The sequence below is a fragment of the Felis catus genome, chromosome D4 (assembly GCF_018350175.1).
Source record: "Felis catus isolate Fca126 chromosome D4, F.catus_Fca126_mat1.0, whole genome shotgun sequence".
NCBI lineage: Eukaryota > Metazoa > Chordata > Mammalia > Carnivora > Felidae > Felis > Felis catus.
In genome coordinates, this window is record NC_058380.1 from 28,713,659 (window position 1) to 28,728,109 (window position 14,451).

General features: G+C 42.5%; 1 protein-coding gene across 1 annotated transcript in view; it reads right to left on the bottom strand.

Moving 5' to 3' along the window:
- The window catches only part of FBP2 (fructose-bisphosphatase 2), a 29,083-nt gene extending 16,753 nt beyond the window's left edge, over window positions 1–12,330 (bottom strand). The window contains exons 1-3 of the mRNA XM_003995457.6: window positions 12,047–12,330; window positions 7,269–7,431; window positions 5,101–5,193 (exon numbers count right to left, since the gene is read on the bottom strand). Coding sequence (XP_003995506.1) covers window positions 5,101–5,193; window positions 7,269–7,431; window positions 12,047–12,216 — 426 coding nt within the window. The 5' untranslated portion in view covers window positions 12,217–12,330. The remainder of the gene's footprint in view (window positions 1–5,100; window positions 5,194–7,268; window positions 7,432–12,046) is intronic.
- Window positions 12,331–14,451: the final 2,121 nt, after the last annotated feature.

The window sequence follows — 14,451 nt, forward strand, 5'->3', positions numbered from 1 at the left end:
GAAATTCCAAACAATGAAATTACTGGGTGAAAGACTTTTGATATATATTGAAAAGTTGCCCCTCAGAAAGACTGCATGAACTTATAGCTTTACCAACAGTGATAAAAGCATTCACTTTAATTCAACCTCATGAACATAAAAGAGCACTATCTTTTCAACTTGGCCAATTTGGTGACTGAAAAAAAATGATATTTCTTTTGTTTTAATTTCCATTTTTTATAGTTAACAAAGTAAACTTCATAGCCTTCTTGTCCATTTTTATTTTTTATTTTGTAAGTTGCCTGTTTCATATCTTTGCATATTTTTCTCTCAGGGTGTTTGTATTCTTGTTGTTTATTGTAATACCTTTTTACATATGAGAGATATTAATGCCACATATTTGTTACACCTATTTTCCTCAATTGTCATCTGCTTTTTAATTTTTATTTACAGTGTCCTTTTCTTTTGCAGTGCAGTTTTTCTAGTAATTGAAATTATTTACTACAGCCCACATTATTTTCTTCTCTTGTCTTTATGGTTAGATAGAATTTCTGCTACATCAAAACAAAGCCAGACAAATATTATTTTCTTTTTGCTCCAGTTTCATCTCCCATCTCTCCATCAAGTCCATTAAACCATCTGTAATTTACTTTCGTGCATGGAAAAAAGAAAGGCTCATTTTTTTCTGGTTCTGAGACTTCAAAAATCTACTTCACATTAGTAATCTCTATTGCCATGACACTTCTCTCAGAAAATCTCAGAATAGTTTGCAAATGATTTGGTGTTATCTTTATCAGGTGTTTTTTTTTTTAATGTTTTATTTATTTTTTGAGAGAGAGAGAGCACAAATGGGGGAAGGGCAGAGAGGGAGGGGGACAGAAGATCCAAAGCAGGCTCTGCACTGACAGGCTGACTGCAGGGGGCCTGATGAGGGGCTCGAACCCATGAACTGTGAGATCATGACCTGTGCCAAAGTCGGATGCTCAACCAACTGAGCCACCCAGGTGCCCCTCTCGGGTCTTTTTATTTCTTCCTACCCCAATAAAATATCTAAATCTGTCACGGGTAAAGGAAGGGATGCATCATATGGCAACTTACCAGTAAAGTTAGTGACAATTGCAAAGACTCAATGTGTTGGTGGTAGAGGGTATGGAAAAGTAGACTATTTTTCTTTTTGTTGAGGTATAACTTAAACATAGCAAAGCACACAAATCTGAATTGTTCAGTTCAATGAATTTTTATATACGTGTAGTATATATTCATGTAACTACTGAGATTAGCTTGCAGAATATTTCCAGGGCACCTGGGTGGCTCAGTTGGTTACACATCTGGCTCTTGACTTCAGCTCAGGTCATGATCTCACAGTTTGTGGGTTTGAGCCTTATATTGGGCTCTGCATTGACAGTACAGAGCCTGCTTGGCATTCTCTCTCTCTTCCTCTCTCTCTGCCCCTCCCCTGCTCTTGTCTCTCTCTCTCTCTCTCTCTCTCTCTCTCTCTCTCAAAATAAATACACTTTAATTTAAAAAAAAATTACAGAACATCTCCAACAACCTAGCAGTCTCTGGGTACCTCTTCAGTCATTATCACAGCCTCCAAAGGTATCATGTGGACATCAAAAGGATAATCACCTTTGCCTGTTTTCATATAAATGAAATTACAAAGCATGTGTTCTTTTGTATCTGCTTATGTTTCACAACCTTACGTCTTTGCAATTTTATCTATGTCTTTGCATTCAGAAACTTCTTGTTCTTTTTCATTGCTATGAAGTTTTCTGTTATATGAATATATCATAATTATTTATCCATTCTAATGTTGATACACACTTGGGCTTTGTTTTCTAGTTAGGGGCTACTATGAATAATTTGTGCATGTCTTTGGGCAGTCACAAGTGCTCGCTTATCCTGGGTGCGTACCAGCAGTAGACTTGCTGGGCCACAATGTATTACTACATGTTTATCATCACAGGTGCCATGCCAACTTTTCCAAAGTATTTGTATTACTTTTTACTGCTGTCAACAATGTACAATTCCAGTTTCTTCATCAACACTTGGTACACACTTTTCATTTGAGCCATTCTTGTGGGGATGAATGATGTCTCATTGTTTAACATCCATTTCCCAGATGACTAACGACTTTGAGCATCTTCCTTGTGCTTATTAACCAGTTGTGTGGAAAATATCTCTTTAGTGAAGTGCTTATTCAAGCTTTTGCCCATCCCTTTGATTTTACTGATGGTATTTTTTTATTGATTTGTAGAAGTCCTTGATTTATTCTGCATAGGCGTTCCTTGTTGGAAATATGTATTGAAAATCTTTTCTGCCAGTCTTTTCACTTATCTTGTCTTATGATGAATGAAAGTTCTTAATCTTAATGAACTACAGTTTATTAGCCTTTTTTTTCATGGTTAGTGCTTTCTGTGTCCTATTTAAGAAATATTTACCTTCCCCAAAGTCAGGAAGATATTGTCATATGTTTTTTTCTAGAAACATAGAAGCAGGGGTGGAAGGGTGAGGGGGAAATGAGTGTAGGTGGTCAAAGGGTACAAACTTCCAGTTAATAGATGAATAAATCCTAAGGATGTAATGTACAGTGTGGCGACTATAGTTAACAATACTGATTGTATACTTGAAAGTTGCTATGAGAGTAGATCTTAAAAGCTCTCATCACCAGACAAAAATTTTGTTTAACTATGGTGATGGATGTTCACCAAACTTACTGTGGTTATCATTTATATATATATATATATATATATATATATATATATATATATATCAAATCATTATGTTGTTCACCTATTCTAATACAATGCTATACATCAATTAGATCTCAGTAAAATTGGGAGTGGGGGCAAGGAGCTATTAAGAGCCATGATGGCAGAGTTGGAGAGCCTGTTTGAATTCTTGTCCTTCACGTACCAACTGGTGATTTTAGTTGAGTTACTTAACTTCTCTGTGCTTCAATTTGTTCCCCAGTAAAAAAAAAAAAATGGTAGCAGTGTGTGCACCTGCCTCATGGGCTGAGGTGATGAGTGACCCAGGAGCCCTGTGCTTGTAGGTGGGCAGAAGAGTTCCTGACTCATGCTCAGCAGTCAACAGTATTGGCCACAATGAAAAAGCCAATGTTCAAAGCCACCTCAAAGATACAACTGGTGTCTTTTTTCAGAATCTCATAAAGATCATACCACCTATCTCTTTATTTTTATTTCCAAGCTATACTTCAAAAAGAGAACATTGTAACATTCCTTTATACACCTATCTCATTTTGGCTTAACCTTCAAACATCATATTAGTCTTTCACTTTCTCAAACACCAGAGAAAGTGTCTTGGGTCATTCTCTCCTGCTCCCTCAGCAAAATTCTCCTTTTCTCTCTTCACAAGAAAAAAAGGAGAGAGAGAGAGAGAGAGAGAGAGAGAGAGAGAGAGAGAGAAAGAGAGAGAGAGAGAGAAACACCAACTGGGAAACATTCTCAGAGTATTCCTCTAGCCTGGGCTGGCTTGGCTTACACTTGGTTCTCCAAAACAAAAGTAACAGAGCCCCCATCCTGCTCCTTGATTTTCTTCACAGAAAGAAAGCTTAGGCTAATTCACATATTCTGCTAAGGTTAGGTTTCTGCTAAGCTTTTGCCCCTGAAAATCAAATTCTGACCTCTTTCTTTGGACAACCATTAGCCAAGCACAAATAATCTTGCAATATCAATATCTACAGACAACACACTGGGCGACATGGGATGTACCCAATCCTCCCCCACATTTATAATCTAAGAGCATGAAGGAAAACACTCATAGAAAGTTAATTACATACACATTACATGATTAGTGCCAAATTGGTAGCATAGAAATCAGTGATGCCTGTGTGTGTTTGATCATAGTTTAGTGCAAAGAATGTGTGCTGTAGAGCCAGAGGTATGGGCCTCTAAGACCAGCCCAGAGGGCAGATTACCCAACCAATCAATCCTTAAGATCATCCAGAGCCTGTAGTGTCCCTTCGGCCTGACAGCCCCCCTGGGGAAAAGGCCCAGCCATTCTGATTAGAGTGAGGACTGATCTCAAACTGAGATATACTGTGGACTATGTTGTGTGACATGAAGTTTCTGGTAATACTGGGTGGTCGCAAACCTACCCATAAAATCCTCTGTTGGCAGGTATGTGGTGTATACGTGAAATGGCCCCAAACAGGTCCTAATGCCCAGAGTCTGTGACTAGGTTGCATTACATGGCACAAGGGACTTCGCAGATGCAGTTAGGGTCACTAATTTAAAATAGAGAGGTATCATTGTGGATTTTCCAGATGGGCCCAATCTAATCAAATGAGCCCTTAAAAGCAGAGAACTTTCTGTGGCTGAGGGCAGGGGAGACAAGGCAAAGTGGGGATATCAGAGAGATTAGAAGCCTGAGCAAGACTTGGCCTGTCTTCACTGCCTTGGAGGAGAAAGGAAGCACAAGCCCGGGAATATAGGAAGCCTCTAGAAGCTGAGAATGACCCCAGTGTCAGCCAGAAAAAAAAAAAAAAAAAAAACCAAGGACCTCCATCCTGCAACAGAATGGAACTGAATTCTGCCAACAACCTAAAAGAGCCTGGAAGCTAATTCCCCACCCCCCAGCCTTTCGATAGGAAGCCAGGCTGGCTGACACCCAGATTTTGGCCTTATGATACCCTGAGCAGAGAACTCAGTCATGCCTTTCAGACTTCTGACCTACAGAATGGTAGATACTAAATGGGGGTTATTTTAAGCCTCCAAATGTGTGGTTAATTGTTACAGCAGCAATAGAAAACTAATGCAATAAGATTTGAGAAACAGAAAGAAGAAACAGAGGAGTCCTCAAATGCCACCTGGAACCTAATACTCTATCTGATATTTGTGTCACTCCCATTTTCTTAAAACCAAGACTCATCTGTCCTCTTATTTTACCTTCCCACCCATGCAGTGAAGAAGGCAGATGGAAAATTACCATATCAGCTCTTCCAATGAGGAGCCCGAGGCCAGAGTGAGTTATGGTTTGCTTACAATGGTGGGTCTGGTCAGTGGGAAGATAGAGGCTAGAACTCCAAACTTGTGGCTCCCAGGCCAGGAACCTTCCAGAAGCCACCAAGAAGGAAAAGGCATTAAAGATCAGACTCACCTTTCTGTAGATGGCAAAGATGGTTCCAATGGAGGCCAGGCAGTCGATGTTAGAAGATCCATCCAGTGGGTCAAAGCAGACCACGTACTTCCCCTAAATGCACAGAGAGAAGAACCACCTGATTGGTGCCCTTCCAACCAATACACTCTGTGAAGTGGCAGTGCATGGTCGGTACCACTACATCAAAAGTGACCCAGAGCAAAGGGATATCCTTACCAAAAACTGCAATTACTTAAGGAGGGCAAAGTATCTCTTAAGGAGGGATTCAGCATCTATGAATCCTGAGCTCAGGGCCAATGTGCCCATAGACACATGAGTCAATGCCCACATGGGGCGACGGAAATCCCATCCACCTCTGTGCCTCCTCTGGCTCTGCCCTTCCCTCCAGGGTGGGCCCATGGGGGCCTCATAGCAGTGGAGGGTGTGAGAGGAAACCATGTCTGAAACTGGCACCTGGCCAGGAAGAGGTAGAGGAGCCGAAGATAAACCTGAGCGAGCTCTATCCACAGTAAAGTCAGTAAAGTCAGTTATGGATTTATTCATGATTCTTTCTGAACCTCTATGCAGACAGGCTTTTCTCACTGGGGAGCAATTTTGCCAAAAGACTTCAGAAAATCTCAGAACAATGTCCCAGGGCCTCTGGATCTGTCTTATTAAGAGAGCTGGCATGTATACATACGTCAGGAGAATAAAAATACCGTCCCAGGTTTTGCTGCATCCAACCCACCTGTCCTGTGTGAAGGCCAGAAGACAGATCTGGATCTTTCCAGCCCACACACACCGCTCTCACAGGCTGCTCCAGCCAACATTCCACGGGAAGAAATCATCAGATACTTTTTACAGACCTCCTATGTGCAAGGTTCTGGGAGAGCTGTAGTGATGGGGACCAGAGTTTCCTGGCTAATTAGGCTAATTAAATACTGGTAATATAACATCAAGTAAGATGGAAGTCATTTCTCCCACCACTAAAATTACTTTTCCCTGACTTTCTGGTGACTTAATGCCCTAGCTTAAGCTGTTTTTTTTTTTTTTTTTCCGCTCTCTCACTGGGGGTGGAGATGGGCTAAAAAATAGGATAATCCATAAGTTTGGAAATTTCCCATTCTCCTTGTGGATAATTCAACTGAACCCATTCAATCATTCATGCATTCATTCAACAGATATCTTTTGAACATCTAGCATATGCTGGAAAATGTTCAAAGAACTGGTGTGGAAGTAGGCATAGAATATTCAAGAACCAGCACTAAGACCTGTATAGATCAGGCCAAATGGGGAAGAAAACAATAGATTACATAGGAGAGATGATTGAGAGGCATGTAACAGTGGGAACTGAAAGTTGAAAATAATAGGTATGATTTAGCTTAAATTGTGTGAGACAACAAGAGTAAAGTGCTTTGCACAGTCCCTGGTATAAGGTAGATGTTTCATACATTTGCTTTTACCTTTTTCATCCTCTCAGCTAATTATGAAGAAATGGTCTCCAACACCCAATATATAAAACAAGGCCCAGGCCCAGTATTTACTTTGTATCACAGCTGGACATGGGTTGAATTTTTGGCCACTACCAAACCTCTGACTTTAATGAACTGTTTTTGTGAAACCAGAGTAGCTACAGATCCTGCCTGGTCATGCCCTGCACTAACCAAGTTTGCCATTGTATTAAGGCAAGAGAGCACAATCTTTACGGTTTCTTTTCTATATTGGCTAACAGTTTGTCAGGAATGAAGAAATCTCTGATGAAACCAGAGCCCCTTGGAGAAGTGTGTGTTGGGGAGAGGGAGAATAGAAGTGGGGATGGGAAGAGTACAGGTCTGCTCTTCCCAGGAACTCTAGTTTTTACTGGACTCGATGGTTTTGAAACCACAAAAAATGCACTTGTTCCTGGCAAATGAAGACAAAACCCCACCCACTGAGGCATTTTCAGGAAATTACTCTTTACCCTGAATGAATCACCCCCCTGTTGTGGATTTTTTTTTCCACTAGACAGCATAAGACTTCTAACTAAAAAAGTATGCAATCTCCCCCCCCCCCCCCCCCCCCCAGAAAATAAAAGTTAAGGAATAGGAATATCCCAGGAACTAAAGAAAAGTAAAGCAACCAGATTCTTCCCAACTCAGTAGTATCATCTACTGGTGGCTAGGGGAACTGCATCCCGTCCCCACACGCACCCTCTTCTCCTTGGGGGTGATAATCGCGTCTTTATTCTCCTCAGAGACCAGGACACAGGTGCCGTAGGAGGACTGGAGCATGTTGATCACCAGAGAATTGGATAACACGTCCAATTTCTTCACCTCATCCCCGGTCACGTTCACGCTTCCCGCAATTCCATACCTAAGAAGACGAAAGACTGAATGAAATGGTTAAGGGAATCCAAAACTCCTTCAGAGAAGCCCAGATTGGGGGGGGGGGCGCACCAGGGTGGCTCAGTTGGTTAAGCATCCCACTTCTGCTCAGGTCATGATCTCACGGTTTGTGCGTTCGAGCCCCACATCAGGCTCTTTGCTCTCAGCACAGAGCCTGCTTCATTCAGATCCTCTGTCCCCCCTCTCTCTGCCCCACCCCTGCTTGCACTTTCTTTCTCTCTCCCTCTCTCTCTCTCTCAATCTCTCTCTCTCAAAATAAATAAACTTTAAAAAAAAGGCCCAGACACCATTATTATAAGCCACTTTTCCCTTCATTGCTGCCAAATCTCCAATTTATACAGACCAAGTGCAACGTTTCTCAAAGCTGTGATTCTCAACCTTGCTTCCTTTACACCGTGAGGATATTGTCATAGCCCTGTATTCTCCCAACAATGCTAACTGGAATTCAATCTTATAAAAACACAAACCTGCAATGGGCAGTGGGAGGTGAAGGGAAAGAGCCAATTCATAAAGTCAGACATGTCGCCATCATTACTAACCCCAAAACTAAAGGACCATGGCTTCCCAGCACAGGAATTTCAAGTATTTGTTGATCACCCTCAAATAATGGCCTGGTGGACTGAATGAGAAATTTGCCCTGTGGTGGCTTTGCATTACTTAAGATGGAAATTTGGGGACAGACTTAACTAATTTAATTTTGTTCATTACCATTTCAAGCGACGTAAGAAAAATTCTATCTAGCTTTATGTTTTAGAATATCAGTATGCAAAGGTCTCCTAACTTCCACCGTCATGGGCAGGGTCCTTCTAAAATACCAACAAGATCACTCTGGTCTCACCCAGAATCTCCAAGTTCCCCATGGTGGACTTCAGGCCTCACCAAGGAAGCCCTGTTCCCGTGCTGGCATTGCCTCTTGTCCCACTGACCTCACTCAGCCAGTCTCAGCCTCTGGAATCCACTAGGCACACACTTGTCTTACACGGACCCCTCGGTTGGCTGCCCCATCCCCGCACTCTTCCCGCCAAGAGTGGCATGGCTATACCCACTCAAGCCTTTTTCATCTCAACAGCCACAGAAGTCCTGTGGCCACCAGCACCCAGCAAGATGCTCCTCTCTTTTTCACCCTCACTTATGGTGCTCACTCCACAGGAATGCTGTCTGCCTACCATGAGCTTCTCCCTACTCTCCCTCCTGATCCACTCCAAAGGCTTCCTTGGCCCCAACACCACCAGGCACACCCCTGTCATCCTTCCACAGCAGTTTGTGATCTGTTCATGGGAATACCTTTCCTGGTAGATTATCTGCCCACTGAAGGCTATAACGGTGGCTTATTGTACTGGTTTCCACAGCACCCAAGGATGTGGTAAATGCTCAATATACGTTCACTGAATTATGAAGAAAGCATGGCAGGAAAATAATTTCTCTACATCCCCACCCCTTTTTTAAAGCCATGTATTTGCTGAAGGAATCCTCAGGTGGCTCTAACAGGTAGCCCGGTTGAGAACCACTGATGTACCCTAAGCAGGGGACAATTCACTTCCCACCCTCTTCCTTGACTGACAACCTTCCTCCAGGTGCCATTTACCCTTAACCCCCATTAGCACCCCTCCTTCCAGAAAGAATGGAAGCACATTCATAATGAGATCTGTCTGACACCTGCTCCAAGTTAGATCATGGATACAGCAGAGCTTTATAATCCACAGGACAATATCTTTTACTATTTTTTGAAAGCTTTACTGATAATTTTTGAATGGGATGTTCTACCACTTTGGCAGAAACCCATGAAGATGCTTCCAGGAGAAGGATTCTAGCATTCCCTTCTTCCTACAGCAATGAACAGACAAAAGAGAAGAAAAAGCATGAACATTTTTTTATCACGTTTGCATTCATTGAGCTTGTGCCTAAAATGTCTTCCCCAAAAAAGGAAGCAAAGAATGAGGGGCTTGAGGCTCCCTAGATGAGAAAAGGGGCAGGAGCATGTGAAAATCCTATTTTCAGGAGAATTGTTCCAGGACAGAGAACGACCTTTTAGCAATATGAGAAGCAATTCCAGGGTCCTCTTAAAATAACCTCAGCATTTTGTTACAAAGAAGGAATTTCCAGGCAATGGGCATCTCACACTGCCACTCTGGTGTTTCAGTGAGGGGTCAGGAGAAGGATGACATCTGAATTGGCAGAATGTGGGGCTTCTGCCAGCCTGAGGACCCCTGCCTCAGCCTCTGAGAAAATAGTGGATCCTGAAGTCTTGATTCCATGGGCTACACCTGCCACCTAGTGGACATTCAGCAGCATGGACCAGCCAGCGGGCAAATTTCCCCAGATCTGGGCTTGGACCCACTGTAATAATGAGCATTTACTGAGCATTTATTATGGATCTGGCGCTGTTGAAGTTATCATCACATGGATTCACTATGCTTTACAACAACCCTATAAGTTAGGGGCTATTCCCATCCCCTCTGTTTTACAAATGGGAAACTGAGGTCCTAACAAGAGTAGACAGTCACATGGAAGGCAGCCAAGTTAAATGAACACCTTATTGACCAGTTCCTGAGTCTACTTCATCTGGACACTCGACAGGCACAAAGTTAGAGTTCTGAAGCCGCGTAGTACAACTGTACCACCGCATCCACTGCCTAGCTAAGCGTCCTGCACAGAGGAAGAGCACATTAAGGCGGGTAAATAATACTGAAAAGCAGTGGAGATGCCCAGAAAATGGCTCTAAGCATAGCAGAGCCATATGCAGGGACAGGTAAAGTCACTACTTAGTGTCACTCAGCACAGCCCATCACCTCGTGGGATCAGGACAGAGGCAAATGGCTGCACCTCGCATTCATGAAGATTGTTACAAGTAAAGATTGGCCATTATTGGTCTATGAGGCAATACAGTTATAGCAATACACAGAGATCAGGGAGGGCCGATCATAATGCGTCTTTAAACTGGATGTCATTACTGGGTTACAAAACCTTATCCGTTAGAAATAAATCCTATAGTTATCTTGTGAGAATCACATCTTGTGATATAACGCTATCAAATTTTTGGTTCAAAAGTACTAAATTGTTAAGAATTACTATTTTAAATATTAGACTTTATTTCTTCATTTGGGGGAATAATAATAATGGACCCCTTCACCTTTGGAGAGGACCTTTGCTACAAAAAAAAAAAATGGAAGTGCAAAGAAAGTCAGCTTCTTTTCAGCACAGACTTAAACTGGACTCTTGGCCGTGTGAACATTAAGGAAAACCTCACTAAAATTGAGTCGGGAGGCCAGAAGGGGGAGCCCTCACACTGTAGCACTGGAGGTCATTGCAGGAAGTGTCAATTCCAAACTAACACAAAAATCCTCCGGGAAAAGAATCATCAGTTATGGGCTCCTAGAAGGAAGGATGTACATTGCCTCTCCTGCAAGAAATTGACTTGCCAACTCAGCCAATAAGAAACCATTATGGCCCTGAACTCTTGCTTTTCACCAATGGACTTTTGTTCAAAACAGCTCCTGCCAATGTCCTCCTTCATAAAATAACCTTCTTCTCCTTTGTTAAACCAGCCTATGGTTTTTGGCGTAGCTCACTTGTCCCATATTGTAATTCTCTTACTATTCCCAAATAAACTCATTTGGGGGGGTGGGGTAAAATAACTGACTTATTGGGCTATCTGGGTGGCTCAGTCCGTTAAGCTCAGATCATGATTTCAGGGTCATAAGATTGGAACCCCACATTGGATTCTGCACTGGGCTTGGAGCCTGCTTAAGATTCACTCTCTGCTTCTCCCTCTGCCCCTCCTCCTGCGCTCTCTCTCTCTCCCTCTCTCTTACAGTAAAATAAAATAAAATAAAATAAAATAAAATAAAATAAAATAAAATAACTGGCTTATTTTTTAAGGTCAGCAGCTGTGACATTCAGCAGCCATAGTATGAACTTGGCCTTCTTCTGTGCTTGGATAAAGTACTGAAGACAACAAAGTGGAAGAATGCTCTTCATTTCCTCCTCCTGGACCCAGAACCTCCCAGCTTCCTGCACACCAAGTAGAGAAAAAGATAATGAGTCTCAGAGAAGAAATAAAAAATTGTTTTGAAAGCAAAAGACTCCTTCCCTCAGTAAGGACAGAGACGCAGGGCAGGAAGTCATTTTGTAAATGATTGCTAGCTCCTAACACACTGGCAAAGTTCATGGCAATAAAATGCTACTACCTGCAAAGATCATAAAGCAAAATCTCAAGTCCTATTCGCTGTTTCTTTCTGCCATAAGAAACAAGCCGGGATAATACAATCTATGTTTTTAATGCAACCAGCCACTGAGCTTCTCATCGTTATAATACATGGCAACTGGAAAAATTATATATTTTTTTCTTCATACCACGTCTCCAAGTATTTCGTTCCTTTCTGGAAACAAGTCAAAGGCCCCTTTATCAACAGACAGAAACTTTAAAAGCGCCTTCCCTCCAGAGCACAGAAGCAAATAGCTTTTGACATGGTCGCCTGCCCAAGTGACCTGTACCTGCGGCTTTGCCCACGCCCCACCTGGGCCCGAATCCCTCTACATCAGGGGCAGATCTGTGCACCCACACCTACTCCCCCAGGACTCACAGGTGGGCCAGGCCGGCCTTGCGCACAGCCGAGGATATGGCTTTGATGGCTGTCAGCATGGAGTTCAGCAGCTGTGTGAGCTCCCCAGTCCCTTTGGCCTGACGCCCCTTTTCCATAACGTAGCGAGTCAGGGTGAGCATGTCCGTTTCAAAGGGGCTGCTGTCCGACATGGTGGCGGATAAGTGTTCAAAATCTTCTTCTCCTGGAAAGCCTTGTTTATCTCTGAAGTCTGTGGCTCTTTGGTATCAGAGCTGGTTTGCACTAGCCCTGCCAGGACCTTTAACGAAAAAGTGCCCCAACCCACGTGATTAAGATAACTGGGCAAACCCTCAAGGAAATCTCTCTGGCAAGGTTGATGTTGAAGGCTGCCAAGGCACCATAAGCAAGCTGTAAATAGAATCAGGCAGCCCAGAAACACACCTACTTTCTTTTGATGAACCTTTTTATTTAAAGATCCTAAGAAGGAGCCATTTAGAAACTGGTGGAAGATGAGAAATCCAGCCACTAAAAAATGATCCCTAGAACCCTCTCATTCAAGGACTCAGAAGGATTTTTTGCATATATCTACTGTAGAATCCAGTTCCCCAATGACTCTAAGAGGCAGACTGGCAGATCTTACCTAGGGTATAGGTCACACAATAAAATATGGCAATCCTGGGACCTCTCAGCCCGGGGCCTTTTATATACTTTTGCAAAGGATGCTTTTTATTTCCAAAAAGACATATGCCTGAGTATCCTTAAAAGCCACCCAAATCTAGAAGAAAAAAATTACATTCCTAGCACAGTGCCTAGCATCAGGTTATTTTATCAATTCCTTTAGATTCGCACATCTAATTCAAAAATATTACTTTCTTGGGATGCCTGGGTGGCTGAATAGGTTAAATGTCCAACTTTAGCTCAGGTCATGATCTCGCAGTTTATGAGTTCAAGACCTGCGTCGGACTCTGTGCTGGCAGCTCAGAGCCTAGAGCCTGCTTTGGATTCTGTGTCTCCTTCTCTCTCTGCCCCTCCCCCACTAGTGTTCTCTCTCTCTCTCTCTCTCTCTGTCTCTCAAAAATAAACATAAAAAATTTTTAGATACTACTTCCTTAATGAAAAGGAAACACTACAGAAGTATATAAAAGAAAAAGTGAGAGTCCTCACCACCAGCCCATCCCCCAGCCAACTCTCTAGAAATAACTGAGCTGGTGGGGGTCTGTACTGGTATTAGGCACTGACAGGGGCCTGGGTAGCATAGACCAAGACCTTTCTCTAGGGGCGCATAGACCTGGCACTGAATCCCAACCTAATTATCTGCTAGTTGTCCTGGGAAAGTTCCTGAAGCCTCAGTTTCCTCTCCTATAAATGGGAATAGAAGTAAAACATCTATGTTATAGAGTGGTTTTCAGGATTAAAAGTGATAAGTTGTGCCTGGCACAGAGCAGGTTCCCAGTACTTGGTAGTTATTACTACACTTACAAATTTTTGATGCATATATAATTATTATGTATACATATATAACTCCACTTTATAAAATAGAGGAATATGCACGCTGCTTTGTAGAATACATACATTGGTCTGCAATATGATTTTTCTTTTGATGGTTATTTCAATCAGAATGTGTTCAGCTGCAAGTAAGAGAAAACTCAGATGAAATAAATATTGTAGGGGGTTATTGTTCTCATATTTTCTCATGCGTTCACGAGGAGGTGGCTGCTGGCATTTATTTAGCTCTTCAAAGGCTCCATTTTAGGGGCCCCTCTGTCTCTTCTGTTACCCTGGGTCAGCTGGCTTCTGCCTCCAAGCTGAAACATCTTATGAGCACAAAATCGCAACCACCATTCTGCCCATCTAGCCCACACTGAAGGCCCAAAGAGGGGAGAAGGGCACTCTAATCACATCAGTTCCCTTTTATTAGAAAATAAATATTTCCTCAGAACACCCCCCCACACACACACACACACACACACACGCACCAGTAGATTTCCACTTCCATAGCTTCGGCCAGATTTGTTTCACATGGTGACCCCTCACTGCAAGAGTTGGGCACTGGTATTGGATCAACCAATCTAAGGTGGCTGCCATAGCCTACCATCTTGGAAATCCATGTTGGTACATAGAGGTATGCTGCATTCTAGTGTGTGAACAATTAATTTACTTTGGAAATGTGCATCCTTGAGATAATGCTTCCACAAGCTTCCTTATCTTTGTGCATGCTCTTGTGTGAGGCCTTCAGGCAGAACATTTTCATGTTGACATCACCAGGATCTAAACCAGAAAGCTCTCATTCTTTTCGGAAAGCTTCAGGGAACTGTAAGAACTATAGAAGGGAACTTTCTTTGATCCTGATGTGTCACGTTGCCATTAACAAATAACTAAGCTTTGTCTTTCAAGTGAGAGATCAACAATGATTCTTCTGACATAAT